The sequence below is a fragment of the Pseudonaja textilis genome, chromosome 2, assembly GCF_049901715.1.
Source record: "Pseudonaja textilis isolate UNSWEBS1 chromosome 2, rPseTex1.2, whole genome shotgun sequence".
Classification (NCBI taxonomy): domain Eukaryota; kingdom Metazoa; phylum Chordata; class Lepidosauria; order Squamata; family Elapidae; genus Pseudonaja; species Pseudonaja textilis.
In genome coordinates this window covers 204,244,290-204,265,406 of record NC_141991.1, presented here as the reverse complement: position 1 = coordinate 204,265,406, position 21,117 = coordinate 204,244,290, and the positions used below count along the sequence as shown (strand labels likewise).

General features: G+C 38.5%; 1 protein-coding gene across 1 annotated transcript; it reads left to right on the top strand.

Moving 5' to 3' along the window:
- The first annotated feature begins 516 nt into the window (after window positions 1-516).
- On the top strand, window positions 517-4,951 carry LOC148127333 (uncharacterized). The gene is given in 7 exon segments (XM_087923219.1): window positions 517-769; window positions 842-1,225; window positions 3,000-3,137; window positions 3,140-3,232; window positions 3,235-3,457; window positions 3,566-4,245; window positions 4,917-4,951. Coding segments are annotated over 7 exon segments (1,806 nt in total).
- Window positions 4,952-21,117: the final 16,166 nt, after the last annotated feature.

Below are 21,117 nucleotides of genomic sequence, written 5' to 3'. Positions count from 1 at the left end.
AAACTGATATTGTTTGAGCTGATTCGCTGAAACGAGCCACAGGCGCCGCAGCCGAGGCCGCCCACGCTCACCAAGAGCGCGATTTTCAAAAAGAGCTACGCAGCCCAGAGAGACAGCCGCAGCCGCGTTCTTTTAAGAGCGCAAATTCAAATAGCGATTGAAGAAGACGAACCTGTTCTTTTCTCCACGATGAGTTCTAATTCAGCATTCCCTCCATTCAAACCAAACGAGGAAACATGGGACTCCTACAAAAATCGATTCAGCCATTTTCTTGACGCCATCGGTTTAGCCGACGCTGCGGAGCAAAGGAAGAAGTCCTATTTCCTGAGTTACTGCGGAGCCGCCGTCTTCGACACCGCTACAGCGTTAGTCGCACCCCGCGCCATCAGAAGCGTCCCATGGGACAGGCTACAGGAAATACTTTCAAATCACTATTCGCCCAAACCGTCCCAAATAGCCAGAAGGTATGCCTTCAGGGTCAGGAAACAGGCAGAGGGGGAGTCGATCAACGAATACATGGCCGCCCTGAGAACAGCCGCTTTACAGTGCGGATTCAAAGAATATTTGGAAGACATGCTGTTGGACCAGATCGTCTATGGGGTGAGAGACCTAAGACTCCAGAGGCGTTTACTGGCAAAAAAGGACTTGACTCTAGCCTTAGCCATGGAGGAAGCCCTGGCTGCTGAGCTCTCGGCCCAGTCAGCAGCTGAAATTCAGGGCACTCAATCTAAACCCAGCACGCCAACTGTCCATTCTGAAGAAGTAATCAGTGAAGATGACCCCACAGACGCATCTGACATTAACCGCCTTAAACATCAGAAGCCTTCACAGGTAGGAGCAGGGCAAAGAAACAGCTTCACCCCCAAACAACCTCCCATGTGCCTAACCTGTGGAGGCTCCCACCCTAGGGCATCCTGCAGGTTCAGAAATGCCATCTGCCTGAACTGCCAAAAGAAGGGTCACATCGCTAGAGTCTGCCAAGCAGGGCGATCTTTACCTCAAAGGCCTCCACCACCTCCTAACTCCCAAAGGCAAGTGGAGGGCTGCTATACCTGCTACCACGCTAACCATACTTCCCAAACCCCTGATAAAATTAAAATTTCTGTTTTCCTAGAAGGTAAACCCTGCAGGATGGAGGTGGACATGGGATCCGTGCTCTCAATCATCTCCTGGGATACCCTGAAGAGGATCCAGCCCAGACTGTCAAGGAAACAGCTACAAAGATGCCACTTGATGCTGCGGGACTACCAGGGCAAGAACATTCCTGTCCTAGGGAAAGGCAAGTTCCTTGTCCAATTCCAAGCCTTTAAGGGCCACCTGCCTCTAGTGGTTGTTAATGGTACCCTCCCTAGTCTATTGGGACTTGATTGTTTTCCTTCTCTCGGCCTTAGTGTAACCGGGATCCATGCTGTCTCAACTTCTGATGTAGATACACTATTTTCTGATTTTTCCGATGTATTTAGCAATGACCTATTCGGGCACCCCCATATCATTTTCAGTAGACCCCCAGGCAACCCCTCCTCGTTTAAAACCACGTAGGGTACCTTTTGCCATCCGTCCCAAATTGGACGCAGAACTTGACAAACTACTTAAGCAAGGGGTGCTAGAACCCACTGATTTCGCTAAATGGGAGACCCCCATAGTCACCCCACTTAAGAAAGATGGCAGTTTGAGAATCTGTGCGGATTACAAAACCACGCTCAACCGCTATCTGCAGGTCAGCGCATACCCTGTCCCCGTTATTCAGCATCTGTTACACACTTTCGAACCCAGCACCATTTTCGCCAAGTTAGACATGTCCCAGGCATACCAACAGTTCCCTGTTGATGAGCAGACAGCGGAATTACAAACCATAGTCACGCACAGGGGGCATTCAAGTGTAGGCGCTCCAATTCGGGGTCAGCGTGGCTCCAGGCATTTTCCAGTCACTCATGGAGAGGATTCTCCAGGGTCTCCCAGGAGTGGTCCCCTACTTGATCCATCTTAGTCTCAGCCACGAACCAACCCCAGCTCATTCAGAGAGTCAGGACAGTGCTGGAGAGGTTTAGACAGCATGGCCTTAAACTTAAGGGGGAGAAGTGTGCCATCGCCACTAGGCAGGTGGACTTTCTGGGTTATAGAATAGACGCCTCTGGCATCCACCCCGTTGAGTCCAAGGTGAAGGCCATCCATGAGGCACCCACACCCACCAACAAGACTGAACTTCAAGCTTTCCTGGGACTCCTGAACTTTTACGCCTCATTCCTCCCGCACAAGGCATCGGTCACTGAACCATTACATAGGCTACTAGATAAAGACTCGCCCTGGCACTGGGGACCCAAGGAAACCCATGCTTTTAACTCAGTCAAATCCTTACTCACATCAGAAGCGGTTCTAGTTCAATTCGATCAACGTCTTCCCCTGGTCCTGGCTGCTGACGCATCCCCTTTTGGCATTGGGGCTGTCCTGAGCCACAGACTCCCCAACGATTCCGAGGCACCAATTGCTTTCTTTTCTAGGACCCTTTCTCCAACTGAGAGGAACTACAGCCAAATTGATAAAGAGGCCTTGGCTGCAGTGGCTGCAGTTAAGAAGTTCCACAAATTCTTGTTTGGCCACCACTTTGAGTTAGTGACTGACCACAAACCTCTTTTAGGACTTCTGTCTGGAGATAAGCAAACCCTGCAGGTACTTTCACCCAGAATGACCAGATGGACCCTGTTTCTGGCCGCTTACTCATTCAAGTTAGTGCATCGTCCCGGTAAGAACTTGAGCCACGCCGATGCCCTCAGTCGCTGCCCCCTGCCAGTCCCAGTCGAAGACCCAGTGCCTATCCACGCCATTTTTGAGGTCAACGAACTCAAGCTCCCAGTGACAGCCGAGGACATCGCGGCGCACTCAAAGAAGGACAAAATCATCGCCCAGGTTCTGGACTGGGTGGGAAGGGGGTGCGGAAACTCAATGTACAACTGATTTTGTCCCCTTTAAAACCCGCCAGCAGGAACTGTCAAAGTTGCAAGGTTGTCTATTGTGGGGAACAAGAGTGGTCATCCCAGCCTCCCTTCGAGTGCCCATCCTGAAGGTGCTTCACGAGGGAAATCCGGGCATCGTAAGAATGAAGGCCCTGGCCTGCAGCTACGTCTGGTGGCCCGGCATGGACGCCAAATCGCCAACTGGGTAAGCTCTTGCCAGCCTTGCCAACAAACCAGGGCTGCCCCTCCAGCTGCCTCGCCCACCAGATGGGAGAGTGCAAACGCCCTTGGTCCCGCTTGCACGTCGACCTGGCTGGGCCTGTACATGGCAGGACCTTCTTGGTGGTCGTGGATTCATACTCCAAGTGGATTGATGTAGCCTTACTTCTCACAACCACCACCCAGGCGATAGTTAAGGCCCTAACCCGTCTATTTGTCACCCATGGGCTCCCTGACATGCTGGTTTCAGACAATGGCGCACAGTTCACATCGTGTGAATTCAGCATGTACACTGCTAACTTGGGCATCAGACACGTCCTTACAGCACCATTCCATCCCGCTAGCAACGGGATGGCAGAGAGAGCAGTTAGGTCAGCCAAGGAGGCACTTGCCAGGTTTGGCCAGGAGGATTGGCACTCTAAACTGTCTCGTTTCCTGCTCAGCCAGCACACAACGCCCTGCACCACCACCAACAAATCTCCTGCCGAACTTCTAATGGGGAGACGCCTTAGAACCACCCTGGACAGGCTACACCCCCACTACTGCCCAGACACTCCCTTAGGGTCCGACAGTCTGGTCAGAGACTTTGCCCCACAAGACCTGGTATACGCCAGGAACTACGCGGGGGATCCGTTGTGGGTGCCAGGACAAGTCGTGTCAGTCACAGGTCCCAGGTCCTACAGGATCCTCCTAGAGGATGGACGTTTGTGGCGGAGACACGTAGATCAACTCAGAAGGCGGCAGAAGGGCGCAACAGATACCAACCCATGCCAACCTGCCAGCGCCAACGACGCCTCACCAGTGCCTGACGCGGATCCCCTGCGGAATCTGGTCTTCCCTGACGAGCGAGAGGACTGGCGGGAGAACACGAGTTTCCGGCCAGAGTCACCACTCCAGCCACCGAGCGACCCAGTTGACCAGCCGGACCTCGAGACTCAGCAGGGCCAACCAGAGCAGGGGTTTTCATCAGCACCACAGGACACTACGCCGGGGCAAACCCACGCCCCGACGACCGCTGAGGCACGTTCCAAAGACCAGGACTTGACACTGGCCGACAGTTCACCCGAACTGCGACGTTCTGGTCGCCAGCGAAGACAACCCTCGTATCTACAGGACTACGCATGTCCCCAGCTGGGGGAAAGGGGTGTTATGTCTGTGGAACTGGTTGGGGTCCCCAACCAGGTCCGCTGTTTGAGCGGGAGCACCAGCAGCTCCCATTGGTTGGCTCCATTTGACAGTCGGCTATATAAGCCGGCTGTCGAGCAGAGCCAGCCGTTGTCGCCCGCTGGTCTGCAAGTTAGCAAGCAGACGCGACAACCCTTTATTCTTTGCAATAAAGCCTGTTAGTTGTACGCTCTGATCTCATGCCTCTTCCTTACCATCGCTCTACAACAATAATAAACTTTAATAAACAGTCCATTCACAAAAACTTCATTAATCTCATATTCCCTGTCATTGTCAACTGTTGGCTAAAGCAAAAACAAACAAAAAAACTTACAGGCATATCCAAAGTAGATTGGAGGAATTGTTAGATCCTACTCCTCTGATATACCCAGGAAAGCTACGTAATATATGTTTACATTCAGTTTTCTCCCATTGTGACCAAATTACATAATAAGGAGGAGGGAGGGAAAGAAGTGTGGATAAGGAACAGAAAAATTCTACACATAATTCTGCTTTCAGCTTGCAGTTCTGAGTTAGAACAAGTTTTTTCACATTCAGTTATCTTATTATTATTATTTTTAGATATAGATTTATATCCTTACCCAGGCATTATGTAAAATTTCCTGCACATCTTTTTAATATGGTATTGATTTTTAAAGTCAATTTAGACTTCATTTTAAAAGATTTTAATAACACAAGAGGAATTTGAAAAAACTAGCAATGTCACTTCAGTAACTGTATCAGAAAACTCATCTTTGTCAGTAATTAAACCTTCAGGGTATGCCATGCTATCAGGCATGATTTTCTAGTTTTCTTGGAAACAATAAAATTTTTACCAATACCATGTGGAAAGAAAAATCTTCTACTGTTTGTATCAAAGGGTCTTTTGTTGTGAAATGATTTTTTGAGAATAGGAACAATTTTATAAGCCCTAACCCTTACAGAAACATTGCTATTGTTCTATTTGTTCAATATCAGCTAACAAAGATATACATTTTGTGTTTGGATGTTGCCAAATCCATGTTGAAAATATCCAAATGATCGGTGGATAAATAAATATATAAATAAATGCAAATACCAGTAGTTTCTTTATTCCTTTCATTCATCTAATAGTCATGCAGAGTTTTGCATTCTAGATCTGGTGTCAATAATTTTCTTTGGCCATTGATTTCCTCATCACATTTCTGAGTTGTAGTTTCATCGTAAACTGCATCTTTAAAAGTATTTTGAAAGTCTTATTGAAATATATAAGTCCACGTCTCTTACAAAATGCCTTTTTAACTCTATGCTTTCCTTGGGATACTTTTATATTCATATCTTGAAACTTTGAAAACATTTGCGATCCTGAAAAGTATTCATCTGTATTCTGGTGAATAGATAAACTTTCAATCCTCACTTTCATCTGAAAAGTAAGGATCAGGATATTTCATATTCCAGTTTGCAAACTTTCTTAACTCAATTGCCCAAATAAGAACAGCTGGATCTTGAATGCATAGTTTTGTGTTCGTGCTTCGTTCTCCAGCCTGGGGCTCTTCAAGTGTATTGAATTACAAATCCCATCTTATCCAATGTCTACAAAATCTGCTGCTTTATTTATAACCTGCTGATTTGTTTAGAAAGGATACATGGAACTAGTTTGGTGTAGTGATCAAGGCCTCAGATGAGAACTGGGAGACCATAAACTCTAATCCTGCCTTATGCATAGAGCCAGCTGGGTGACTTGTGCTGTCACATTCAGTACCAGGAAGCAGGCAATGGCAAACCATCTCCGAAATCTTGCCAAGAAAACTGCAGAGACTAATCAAAGTACTTGCCAGATGTCAACAATGACTCAGAGGGAATAAAAAAAGAAAAATTTGATGAAAAATTGTTTTTAGTGAGAGATATATCACTCCTTGTATACAATATATATGTACACATACTAAGATGGTCTAAGCTTTCTCCAAATGAATGTATTCCAGATATTTTTGATTGCAAATACTGTCAATCCCATCACAGTATTCCAAGGAATATAATGGTCCAAGCTGTTTGCTCATCTTTAGAGGTCATCCTTTGGTGACCTAAATGAAGTGAAGAAGACATGCTAATACCCCACATTAATGTAAGTTTGTCTTCAGGGAAAAATAGTTGTTTCATTCATTTCTATAATTTTCAATTCAGGTAGATTTTAGATGCCTGCAGTACATTGGAATACCAGATTTTACATGTTTTATATTTGGCTGGTGGCATTTATTCACTGCATTTTATAGATTTATTCATATTTTGCTTTCCTTTTAAAATACTTTAGAAATTGTTAATGTTTAAATTCATTTTGTAATCTGCATAGAGTGCCACGACTATTGGGCAGATTACAAAAATGTACATGAGCAAGAGAAGTGTTTGGGCTGATGGTATTTGTCATCAAAACTTTTGAGGGGGCACCAAGGTGCAGAAGGTTTTTTTTGCCATCTGTACAAGAAGGGAAACTGAACACCAGTAAAGTTCTGGAGCTAAATTTACAATAGCAAATTGACAGTAAACGCTGCAAAATGTTAATTAATGAAAGCCACAAAAGTGGTTCATAAAATGGTTTTATATGACCTATCAGGGATATCCTTTAAGGTATAAACACATTTACAGCTTGGATTATAAATAGATCCTCAAAAGATCCCTAATCTTTCCAAAAGCCAAATGTGTCCAAAGCTTCTCTGCCTCCAGGTTTTCCTATTTCTTTATTTCAATACAAATCTGGCAGCAAGAGATAACATGGAAAGAAAAAATGGAGGGAATAGGAGGAGTGGAAGAAAGAAGTGTGAAGACATTGTAGATAACCTTTCAGATGTGATTTCCAGGCTTGAGGGCTTTAGAGCATGTTTCTGCAAATTGAAGGCATAGAAATTCACAAGAAAGGGGTGAATTGATGTGATCCCTTCCCATCTCTTCTGCAATCCCCTTCAAAAATCTATATTGAAATCATTGAAGAGCTTTGCATTTGGATCATGTTGGAGATGATTTCTGAGAATTGAGAATATTACCAATGTCCCATAAACTAAACAGAAATATAAAATATTAAGGGATAAAAAATAGATTTAAAAATAAACCTATCATGGTATATTTTATAAAAAGACCTAAAAAGGTAAGAAATCCATCACAGTATCTAGAGTGGGAAGGAAAGACCAAAGCCTCTTAACCAACTTTTAAAAAGATCCAAACATAAAGCTCAACAACAAAACCCAATTAAACTCAAGCCCACAACCTCACCCTAAATTTCAACCCCCCTTCTGAATATACTGTAAATATATACTGCATGTGGGCTGGATTTGTTATTTTCTTAGGACAGCTTGTGAATTCAATGAGCTACTATGTGTGGCATGGCTCTTATATTTGAGTTCTCCCAAATTTTCTGATAATTATAAGTTGTATACTTCCCACTTTCAATATCATAGTAATGTTTTTGTCGAAACAGTAACCCAGCCATCAGTAAGCCAACCATCACCTTTGAAAAATGTTGGCCAACTCAACTCCAGCCCATGTGCTCTTTTGACTATGCATTGATGGGAGCTGTTGCCTTGCATTCTGAAAGACAACAAATAAGAGATACCTGCTCTATGTTTTAGAAATATTATGTCTTCTGTTGAGTTCAGATAATTCATTCAGAATAGAAATGGAAGAAACCTTGGAGGTCTTCTAGTAAAAACCCCTGCTCCAAGACACAGAATGATCCAATTCTGATCCACGGCAAAAAATGGCATCAATAGATTATTTATCTTAATAAAGTATAATTAATTATGTTGAGAGACAGTGGCCTGGAAAGAAGAATCTGGCTGTCAAATGCTTTTTTAAAAATGTATGTGAATTATTAGACACACTACACATTTAATCAGAAAGCAATTACTGGTGAATTGGAAAGAATTTATTTCTGACTACATACAATTAAGCCTGTTTATCATTTCAAGACATTAACATGCAATCTTCATGTTAATCAAAGATAGATGAGAGAACTAGTATAGTTCCAATAATTCCTATGTGGTAAGAGGAAGATTCCCTACCTTGTCATATGAAGGTTACAGGTATCGCAGTGTAATGCTGTTCAGAAATAATAGCTGAGACAGGTCTTTGGATTCCAAGGTCTTATTTCCCTGACAAACTCAACAACTATGACTGTGACTATGATGAAACAAAAGCCTATAGCCACCCTAAAGAGTTCAAGGGCTACTCCAGGAAAAGGGAGCAGCTTATCTAGATTGAAAGAGAACTTGAGGTGCAAATTTTTGTTATGAGGAAAAAGATAGAGGAGACAGACAGAATTTCCCAACTATAGACCTAATTGTACATCCTTGAGATGGAGTCTTTTGCTGGCACCCATGGAATCACAGAATGAACAGAGAAAATGACTTGTCCAACATGGAGTGAATCAAAAGATCTTTTGTATAGCAAATTACTTTACCATGGATTTCTTTCTGGACTTGCAAGAACATACTTTGTCCAGCTATAATTATGTATCTTAATGAGATGAAAACTGCTATCTTTATGTCAGAATACACATCTAGTATTCAACTGTAAGATTGCAATCCTATGCATGGTAATTTGGAAACAAGTTCCAGATACTTTACTGCTTAGGAAATGATTATGAGATTACAGCCTCAGCTGCTTTACACTTGTAATGCTGAAAAAGCAGTTTGTTTCCAGATTAAGACTGGTAAGAGAACAGAGGGTTTTGAGGACTTTTCTGTTGGACCTGGAGCTCTAAACTAAGTAAGTATGGATCCTCTGGTAAAATAGCAATTAATGTTAAAGGGATTATTTCTGTCTTTGGGGGATTGAAAAATTGTGAAAAGTAACCTAAATAATTTGTTTTCTTAAAATAATATCCTTTTAGAAAGTACATTTATGTTTAATAGGTTGAAGACTTACAATTTGAAATAAATAATATAGTAATATGAAATGAGGGAGACCAAGCACTGTTCTTATGATGATATAAATAATGCATAATTTCATGATTACATTTTAATGTAATCTCCCATTTTTAGCTGCTAGTCAGACTACTGTGAAATCTCATCTATGTTTTATACATGATTCCTCCCAAATATTCTTCAATTTTCCATCCAAAGGTTTATGCAGAAAAAAAATCTACTTAATTTTTTACATTAGCATTTTAGTCATTAATATGGAACAGGAAAAAGCTGGAAAAAGCATTTAATTTAGATGCCCCATACCACTTAGATTAGTAACAGAATAATTCCTTAGGTTGGGATTTCTCAAACTGTGGGTCATTCTCTCTGCCCCCAGGGATCAAGGAAAATTTAGGGGAGGGAAACCACAATTTTGTTTTTGGTTTGATATTTTTTTTAATAATCAGGTCTGATAAAGCAGGAAGATTATTAAAATTCAATTTGGGTTTGTGATCTGCTTTTCCTGTGCAATCCCATAACAGACAATTTCAGTACTACAAAGTGTGATAACTTCTCTGAATCAGAGATTGAAGTATTATTAAAATAAGGGGGTATATCTGTTTCTTGCCCATCTCATGAAATCATTAGTTTTATATAAATTTATCATGTCAGGAGTTTACAGAACCAAAAGTCTGAGAACCCTTGGATGCAATCCTTCATTTTATCCCATTAAAATGCAACCTGGCTGCCATCCAGATGTCTAAACCTCAAATTCCTTGATCTTTAACAGTTCAATGTTGGCTAAAATCTTTCCTTCTGAAGGCTCTTCTATCTTTGGGAAATGGTGATGGTAAGAATAATACTGTTGTATTGCTTCAAGAGTTGTCTAAAATGGGTAGTTTTGCTGTACAGCAATTTCCATCAGCTTTGAAATTCAGAATTCATTCAGAGTCTCACTATTCTCAGCGAACAGCAATTTCAGGAATGTATGGGAAATCAACAGTAGGGATTCCATTAGAAAATCTCATCCCTCTTCTCATTAAAAAAAAGGTTAAAAAACAGGTAAGAATTATTTGTGCTTTTCAGAATTTTAATAACTGAAGTATTTCTATCAACACATGTTTCAGCCACCCTTCCTTCCTTTTTTATACATTAAGTTTTATCATAAAGGATGTGTTACAACTACCCAAATTTTATAGCTGCTCTCGAGAGGACTTCCATGAGATGACTTTACCACATGTGGATCTGTTTATATATACTGTGGTTTGTGATCTATTAAAACTTGTACTACAAACATCTTAAATTAAATATTTGTGTGGGGTGAGCAATGTGACTAGTTATGTGATGGACCACACAAAACTTACTATGTGGTAAGAATCACATGGGATAAAATATGACTAAAGGAGAATATTTGTAGGGTTCTGGGTTGAAATGAGGGGTCCTTGGTGCTCTCTGAGTTGGCTTGTTTTCTTGCAGAAGTTTCATTATGCTTAACTAAGTAACATCATCACTGCTAGATAAAATACATGTTTAAATAATCTCCAATCTCTCATTTACGCTTTTATACAAATCAATGTAGTATTTTACTGAACAGTTTTGGTTTGTAATCTTCCATAATCTGCCAAAGTTCAGATATAATTGAGCAACATGTCCCAAGACTGTCAACAGCTTGATAAATCTAATGAGCAACAAGTTACAGAAGGTCGGCTGTAATGCTGCTATCTATTCTTCATAGATATGTTAATCTTTATCCATGGATAAAAAAATTCAAAATGGAATGGTACAGAAATGAAAGTCTGGAGATTTTGTCTCCAAAAGATGATTGTTTGTGATCCAACTAACTGTGATGTCACACAGATACATCACTCATGGCTAGGACAAACTGATACTGATGTGCTACCATAGCATTTTCTAGGTTTGTAGCTTGGCATTGCTTGAACATTATAGGTGGATTAGAAAGCACACCTTGTTCAGAAGGCAAAATTATAGCATAGTTTATATAAACTGTGGATGTCAGAATGCTCTGATGAAACCATTTTGAAATCATGTTCTACTATCCCTGTTCTATTTCCTAAATAGAATATTTTGTAGTAGCCATCATAGCTAGGTCATCAATGGGTTTTCCTAAATAGGTTGTTGACCTGCCAATAATTTTGCTTCCACATTCTGTACTGGTTGAATCTCCAAAAGCTTCCCCAAGTAGAATGCATCACAGTAATTCAATTTATTACAAAATAATGTCAACAACTATATACATAAATACACACCCAATTTTCTATATATTGTCTTTTTAAAAAGATCTCGTTATTTTTAGAAACAATATAGGATATCAAGTACAGTAAAACTTCCATAATTTCAGAGACCTTTCAAAGACATGGAGCTGGAATCATTTGACCATATTTGGAATACATTTTGAAATGAATAACTGTACTATCCCTGGGTTAAATCATTTATATGAATTTTCTGGACTTGCAATCCACACTGTAAAATGCTAATTGTAAAATGCTTATCTGGGTTGGGGCTGCACAACACATTCGCCTCAAAGATTAGTTTGCGGTTCAATTCCTGATGTGAATTTATTGAATGAAATGGATTTATTGAATGGGATTATTGTGACTGATTTCCATTCTTTTGGTTTCAATGGGACTCATTTAGTAAAGACCAAACCTGGGTTCTAACCATTATTTAAACAAAGATGAATGAAGCAGCGGGAACAATTGCCAGCAAGTATTTACATAGTGTGGCTCCAAAACTAAAGCAACAGTGGCTGACTTTCTTCCCAAAGAAGTTTTATTTTCAGTTGCTTGTGTCTGCTGTAATTTGGTTGAAAGTGTTTCTGAGCCACGGCAAAACAACAGTTCTTTTTAATAAATGTAACAATACTTCAGCATTCTCCTTTTTCAAACAATACTCAGTTGTCTGTGGTTTGGAACAAAGCCAAAGAAAAATTTATTTTCCTCTGTTTTTCATAATGTCTTTCTACAACAAACAAAAGTAAACTGATAATATAACAATTGTGTGGAGTTCAGAAAGATGATAAAATATTACCTTTTCACAAAAGCAGTGCTACTGAAGCTACACCGTGCTAGCAACTCAAATAATTACAGGGGAAGACAGTTTAGTAATGAATTCTTTTACACTGAATTCAGATCGCAGACTGAATGTTGCCCATTATTGCAGTTCAAAGGCAACTATCTCTAGAATTGTTCTTTTAATGTTTGCTTGATGGTTTTAGTTGTTCTTTTCTTGTCAGCACACAATTGTTGCCTTGATCATTGTGATAAAAAAGAGCTACTCTGCAGCTTTGTAGTGAATCCAGTTGGCTTAGTGATGTGTTCTTTGAAGAATTCCAAAGTCGGGAAACAAAGACGAAGGAAATAGAGGCCCAAAGTTGTTTGTTCAGTGCTGTGGGAAGCTAATGCAAGCCAAAGAAACTTAGTCTATATTATATCCATATTCATACGTGATTTCATGGCCTTTTGTACTTTCCAACTCAGAAGTTTAGCCATACTTACAAAAATGTAACTTTTTCTTAAAACTTTCATAGTCAAGTTCTTTTTTGCTCTAATTTTCTCTCAGAATCTATCCCTTTAAGATATTAATTCTGAGACACAGATATTTCTGTAATGCCTTTTGGCTTTGACAAAGGGGTCTGCCTCAGGTAAAGAACAAAACTAGTTTTGGTTCAGGCTAAAAACTATAACTGATTAGCTGCCACAAATATTTTTTTGAAACTTAAAAGATATGGCCCCCAAGGATACAGATAGAATTAGAAAATCTATCTGAAAATCTGAAGGCCAAACTGAATACAGATTATTTTAGCTCAGCACTTGGACTAATCCAGCAACTGTTTTGTAAAACATATTTAATGGCTAAGTGCCTTGTGTCTTTCTGCCGATAAACCATGATTAAGAAACCATGCTTAGAGTAATGTCTGAACATGTCCATATTTTAAATGCTTTCTCTGTAATGTAAAACTATATTATGCTTCTCTATTTTTAATCAACACCAGCTCATGGAAGGGCAAATTTTATCTCAAAAAGAACCAGACAGGCAGGAGACATTTCTTCCTTTCCATCACAGTATGCCATCTATTAAAATTCATCCTTCCACTTTTGGCTAGAATGCTTTCCTTCTTTTAGTCATGATTGTCCTTTGGGTTCTGATTGTGGTACCTCCCTTTCTGCACATCCTCTTCCTAGTAAAAGTCCCATCTCTGTAGGCCTGTAATTAAAAGCAAAAAGATAATTTTAATTGCAATTAAATTATAATTATCCTGCAAGAAGACAATCTGATTTTATGACCACCCACCTATATAGATATAAATATAGATATGGGAAAAGATTGTCTGTATCCATTACTGTATGCTTAACAAAAGGAAAACAGACTTCCCAATTTACAGGGAGTTTTATTTGGAAAACTATCCTAACCTTCCTTTCAAATAAGTGTGTATGGTTTAGGCTTTTTGTTATTTACACACTTTTCCCCTCATATTTCCCCTTACATTTGTTCCCTGTCTTTTTTTATAGTTAGTCTAAAGAATATAATTGCAAAGTCTTCATGAACCACATTTTTGTAGTATATATTTTGAGACTTATACCGTTTTTTTTCATTAAAACTCCCCAAAGGTGGAGCAGTTCAAATTTCTGCACCTTATATTAAAATTAGATTTCTTGGCTCCAAAAGAATCACAGGATCCAAAGCTTTCGTGAAATGACAGTAGGAATACCAATAGGTGACTGTTATGTGACTTATTTGAAATTAGATTTAGTTCCCTCAATGATTACTGATAATGTTCAGAAGTTCTTAAGTAATTAGCCAAATCTTAAGGCAACAAGTTTAGACCTTATTTGTGAGTTTATGTGCTTGTGTATTGCACGTGTCCAAATGCATATTCAATGCAAACATGTTCCGCTAGCCTCTTACTCAGCACTGTTTATTGTATGCAACAGAAGATTCTCCTGTTTTCATCAGGACCTTTCAGGGATTCCAACCATATTGCATCATTTGGGATGATAACTTGTCAAAGGATTAGGTTACAGTACATAAAATATAGCTCTCAGATACATTATAGGCTGCTGAGTCCAGACACTATGTTAAAATATTTCCACCAGCTTATGAGTGGGGGCTACAATATGATAAGCAGGATGATTAATAGAATTCACTAAATTTTGAAAATAAAACATTCTTTCTAATCACAACGCTTTCTTTGATCAGTACACCAGTTTATTTGAACCCCTCCCTGACTTTTTTCAACTTCTTAGTCCTGAGACAAGAAGAAGCAATACATACATTCAGATTTTATAAAAATTTACGAATTACTTAGTAACACTTTACAATGTGTGATTAACTTTGCTGAAATCCAGCCAGAAATAAAATGTGTTATTTCTTTTAATTGTTCTCCTATGGTGAAAGTATTAAAATGAATAATTTTTCAATTGTATGCAAACTAATGGTGCCTGGAAATGATAGATGATATGGAGATAGAAATAGAGAGATAGCGAGATACAGAAATAGATAGATAGATAGATAGATGCTTGATAGATAATTACTTAAGGAGTTACATATTATATGCATATCTCAAACAAGCATTAACATGTATCCAAAATAGTTTATGTAATGTTGCATGTAATATGTCTTTGTATAGGCATACGTGCATGTGCCAAGAATGCCAAAGAGGATCCTCACATCATAGAGTCTCCAGCTCCCTGTATCTCCTTTCAAGGAAGTTGGGCTTCCTCAGTGATCTGGACTCCTCAAGTCTCATCATCTGAAGAGACTAAAAGTCTTTGGTGCTTTCTGTATACCTCCCCTCCCAGAAATTCCCTTGACTTCTGATGCTGCAGTTCAATTGCTTTAACTGCTGTCTTCTTCAATGCTGCTGCTCTTTCAAGCTGTCTTTCAGTTTCTCTGACTACCTTTTGACGATTAACCAATTCAATGTATTCTTACCCAACTGCTTCTGTCTGTCTTCATCACACATGCTGCTCTCAGTAGTCACTGATACTCTCCAACTGTTTCCCCTCTTTGCCCATCATGTCTTTATTGCAGTTGGCTACATTCCATGTAGAAGAGTTAGATGGCTTTCGGGGAAGGGGAAGCACATAATAATGGCATTTTTCTTTTGCTGTGCATTTTCTCTTTCCACAATGGCTAAAAGTTCCATTAAAAGTTCTCACATAAATAATGCTTCAGCAATTGGGATCGCTGTGGGAAATTTAAAAGGAAAATATTTGACTAGTTTCTGGTGGTTATCACCACTGAGGAGGATGTAATGACCATTAAAGATTGCAAAAATGGGGAAGGGAATTTCAATTTTTAAACTGAAGTCAGATCATCTTTGCCCAGTAGACAAGATCTGGATATTTTTTTAAAATTATAAGCACCTCACCCTTAGTAAGCTATATTATGCTATGCGGTAACATTTCCAACTTAGACTCCACCATCCATAGTGAGCTTTCTGTTCCCATAATCCCAACCCAGGGAGAAATAATGACAAAAGGAAACCACAACAGAAGAAGGGAAAGCATGCAAAACATGATTTATAGAATTCTTTCTATTTCCTTTATACTTATGGAAGTAAGGGGTGTCTTTACTTTCTTCTCTGTAATAAAGTAATATGCAATGAGCAGTTAATATCAAGGGATCAATCAAAGTACGTCTCTACTTTGTACATGTGTGTCCTTTTTCTGTTAATCCATTGTGTTGTATTGTTGTTTTTGTGACCTATATACTGAAAATCATGGAGTGAGCTACATATAATGTACTCTCTCTGAGTCACATGATCAGGAGGGATCAAGTCTTAGTTACCAACATTCAATCATCTCTATGACAGTCTTTCCATAGGAATGTATTAGAACTTTTTTCCTCTGCATTTCCCTAAGCTGATCCAGTTCATTTTTGAATTCCTTCCTTTGCCAGAGTTTTTTTCACCATATTCATTCCTGTTTTGTTTAGTTTTCAGAGAGTTGTCCTGCTGACATCCAGATGAACAGGCACAGACTCCCGCTCCTTTATATAATTTCTTTCCATATTATTTTCTTTGCCCAAAACTATTGTATTACATAAATTGCAGAGAAGTATCTGATGACCTTAATCTTACCCACTGATTCTGTTTTGCAAGTATCCCTTACACTTCCACATCAAGTGCTACCAGGGAGTATCTCCATCATGGGGGGAAATTCTATATTTTCTATTAACTTAAATGGTTTAGAGAATGTTGTACCTTTTTTTCTTCCTTAATGTAATCATGAGTTAGTCTTGGTCTGTGATTTTATAGTTATTCCCCGCTGAAATGATTCTGAAATCAATTAACAAATAAAACAAATGCAAGCAAAGCAACAGTGGGATGGAAATGTTATTTCAGGAAGGAAGCAAAATCTGTCATGATCAAAGCTCCCAAAAGGCTATTCAACTTACTGGTCCAACTAATATGTGCTGTCCTTCAAAATACTCACATCAAACTGAAAGGCCTGTTTATGCATATGGTTCATTGCCTACAGTCTATTAAAATGTGATATGCTCATTAAATATTTCCTTATTTCAGATGCAATCTTTACTCAACCAGATGGCTCTTGGTTGCTTCACCAGTTTGCTCTTCATCCAATTGTGTTGCTATTGAATTCCAGACTGATCAAAAATAAAATCTACATCTATGATTATATTATGAATGAAAACATCCTATATTTCTGAGCCATGGATGAGAAAATTGGAAAGCATTAGTTTTCCCTAACTATGTTTCATTAATATCAATATGGTGGCAACATGAAGTCCAGAGTTTAGAAGCAAAATTGCTATGGTCCAAGTTCTCCAAGTTTGCATCTACTAGATAAGGGTCATTATAGAAAGTCTCTATTATGAGATTCAGAGAATTTTGAATAAAGACATGGACATCTGCATATACTGCATTTGACAATCCAGTGAACTCAAGGTCCAATTGTTCTTTTCTGCATTAAAGACAAGAGAAGATAGTGGGGCTGAAGACTGGAAAAATATGTTACATTGCATTATCTTTTTAGCATATCTTGTAGGAGGTCAGGTCTACCATCTTTATTATATTTATTTCATTATTTTTATTCAGATTCATTTCATGCTTCATTGTTTGCAAGATTAAAATTTGTTTATATAGAACTTTCTTTCAAAAGCCCACATTCAACATATCTATCATACCCTAGATTGTTGAAGTAATCTCTATCCCATGAAAACTAATCACAGAAACAGATCAACAAAGACTTGCTTCCATGTTAGAAGCTAATTTGAAACATATTTCTAAATTACTCCTTGTAATTTCATTAAATCTACTTAACAGTAATATTACTTTGTAATCCAAGAAGATGAAAATACCAATTTCAGTAATTAAGCTATGTATTCCTAAACCATTCAAGTTTATTACAAAAGGAAGGAGTATTTGATTTTGGAAGGGATAAGGAAATCAGGGCTATAAAACTACTGCAATGTCCTTTAAGCCAACAAGAACAGCTTCTGAAAACTAAACTGTCACAACATTGATTGCACAGAAGATCTTGTTACATGTGGTACATAGGTACATCAACGAGGTAAAAAAAAATAAATCAGCATTTAGGATCTACAGAGTTCTATGCATTTTCTACACTATTTACTTGGTGTTCTGTAAACTGTGCCATTCAGTGTCCACTTGTGCCTTTTCTTCCATGTTGACCCCTGTTCCTTAGTTGTTCCCTTCTCCTGACAGCTCTGTGCATGCATGGATCTGGAACAGGCTCCAGCTGTTCTTCTTCCCCACTTATCTCCAATGCCAAAGGCAGCTGATAAATGTTGGACAGCCCTGGCCCCCCTCTCTGCCTCTCATGCACAGCACCCATCAGAGCCTCCCCAACCTCCTCACTGTCTGGATTTGCCGCCAGCTCTGCTGGCAGCTGGTGGGCCACAAAACTTTTCTGACTCTTCATTGGTTTGCAAGCACAAGTAGGTATGACTACACAATGCATACTATCTAGCATATATGGTTTAGTTTGTCTTAAAAGAAGTTAGTTTTATAAAAAATTAACAAGCAGGAGGAGGGAGTTGACAAAAATGAGGTGGGGGGGACCACCTGTAGGAACAAGAACAATGCTTCTAATCCCCAATCAAACACAACACCTTTTAAAGGCATTGGTCTGTTCTTTTCTGTTGTCTCCTCTTTCTATGCTTCCTTGGATGAGATGTGTTTGGTTCTGGTTTCCACCAAATTTATTGAGCAGGGAAGAAATCCAAATAAGGTGCAATTGTGGGAGAGAGATCAGTACTGCAGAAGATAAAAAGAAAGGGGATCTAGGTGGCATGATATTCAGTGGGGGACATTAACCAGGCATTTTCTATTGTCAAGAATGGAAGAAAGGCCATGTTTAGTTTACAATCTGATCTGATCTACGTTTTTCTGATAATATATTCCACGGTGTCTCATACAATCCTGCTTCTGAATAGACATGATGGGTCAGAATTATAACTGAAGTTGGTTATATAGCTCCTGTGGATTGACTGTTAAAGATAATGCTTTGGAGATGCATTTTGTGCTGCTAGTTCTTAACAATGATTTCCGTAATGAAGAGACTTGCATAGGTTCTTCCCGACTCATTTTCTAGGAGAACTAACCAGGCCAAAAAAAGAAATCAACTGAATTTTGATATTCTGACATAGTTGACTCAGTGGAGTAAACATAGAGTTATGTAAGATTAAATCTATATACTGTCAAATCTGAAACAACACTCCTTTCTGGAATCTGAACAATGCATTTGCCTTCTTACAACTGATCCAATTAAGTGCATTTTGAGAAAAAAGGCCATTCAGTGATTTATCTATATATATTTATATTGTTGCGTAGTTTTGTTCTATCTTAGAAGTCTTTATTTCAGCCTATATAAAATTAGAATAAGAGAAATCCCTTAGACAGGTACATACAAAGAGAGCAAAGGAAAAATATAACATTTTGCTTTGGACATGGACACATGTGAGTTCTCTGCAAAGATCAAATACTGCCCGATCTGTTTTTAATTTAAAAAATACTTAAATTCATAGAATACCAAACGTTGTGTGCCTCCTTGCTTGTTTATTCTATCATAGAAAGGACACAACCTTCCTTAAAATGGTACTTTCCAAATGTTTTGAATAAATTTCCCATCAAGCCTGACCATTGGACAGTTTGAGTAATAGTAGTTGTAATGTACACCATCTGGATGGTATTAAGATGTGAAAAATCTGATCTAAAAAGTGAGCCAAATATTCCCATCTAATTCAAAGAAGAAAAATCTAACAAACTGATTCCATGTGTGTAGATAAACTATCTTCCTGATAGACAATACATGCAAACAGCAAAATCATTTTAGATAACAAGTCATTAAGGAGATGACGACCTTAGGTTATTTATTAGGTTATATGTAAATATATAAGAAATTGTATTAAAAATTACTCTATGTAAGATCCCGTATCCATTTATCCACATGGTTCTTGAAAGCCATAGCACATTCCTTCTTGATTTTTTTTTAAAACAAAGCTTGCTATATAGTCTTGACCATTTCATCTCAAAACTAAACCCTAAGTAAGACTTAGTCCCCCAAATAAATGGCTTCTTTAATGCAGTATAATGTTGATGTTATTATTACTAATTGACCTATTAGTTTGCATTATGCTCATCTGAATTTGTGAAATGCTTAATGAAACCGTTGTCATCTGTCAGATATTCATTATAATTTTATTACATAATATAATATTGCTATTGTTTAATTTAAGTGAACTATTTTAAAAATCTGTTCAGGACAAATTGTATATGTGTGTATATAGATACACATACACACAAACTCATATGCCAATCTATATCCTTGGGAAAGACATTTCATCCTCCATTAAATAAAAAAAACTTATGTGAGGAGTATTGTGTTTATACCCATACACTACATGTAAATTATTGGACACAGTTGATAATTTTCAAATCCTTGTCACTATATTACAAAAAATGTATACTAAGGTACATACACACAAGATAAAATATCAGCCTGTGAAGCTTTGAGACTATGAATCATAATTGGGTAATTATAGTAACTGTATAATTACAGAATACCAGAGGAAACAATCAGTGACCTTATTAGCAACATTGATCTTGATGACAACATACTGTAAGAAGCAAAGCATATTTTATTGTTTATAATACTATGTATTTTATTATTTTTAGAAAAGACAGTTAAAAGGAAACACATATCCAAATTGACACTTATAGTAACCCGTGGCTATGAAGAAAGCCTTTTCAGAAAACATTAGAATAAGCTAATTTCCCATATCCCAGCTGCCTGTCTTTTAGTTCTTTTTCCTTGCTATCAGGTAGAATAAATTTCATTTCTCAGAGTAGAAGTAATGAGCAGGCAATAACTTATGAAGCAAAGACACCAAGCTGAGACAGAATTAGAGTACAACTTTAATGAGACAGAACTGAAAAAGTGAAAGGGTTACTTATCTGACAGATTTGGCAAAATAACCCAACATTATTTCTAATGCTCTTTCCTCTCTATAAAATAATACTCATCCATCTATATCTATATCATCTATCTCTATATCTACCATGTATTTATATCTACATCTTTCTATATCTGTGGAAATATTTTAACACTGGAAGTTTTTAAATTTTGAAGAAGAGATTAGATAACCATTTGTCTGAAATGGTACAGGGTTTCCTGCCTAAGCAGGAAGTTGGACTAGAAAACCTCCAAGATCCCTTCCAACTCTGTTGTTCTATTCTATATATTTAACTATCTGTATCTATATCATCTATCTATCCATATCTACTTCTATATTTATATAATCATATATATCTCTCCCTCCACCTCCACCTCTCTGTCTCTGTCTCTGTCTCTGTCTCTGTCTCTCTCTCTCATCAATCTATCTTCATGCCCCACATTCATTTCTCA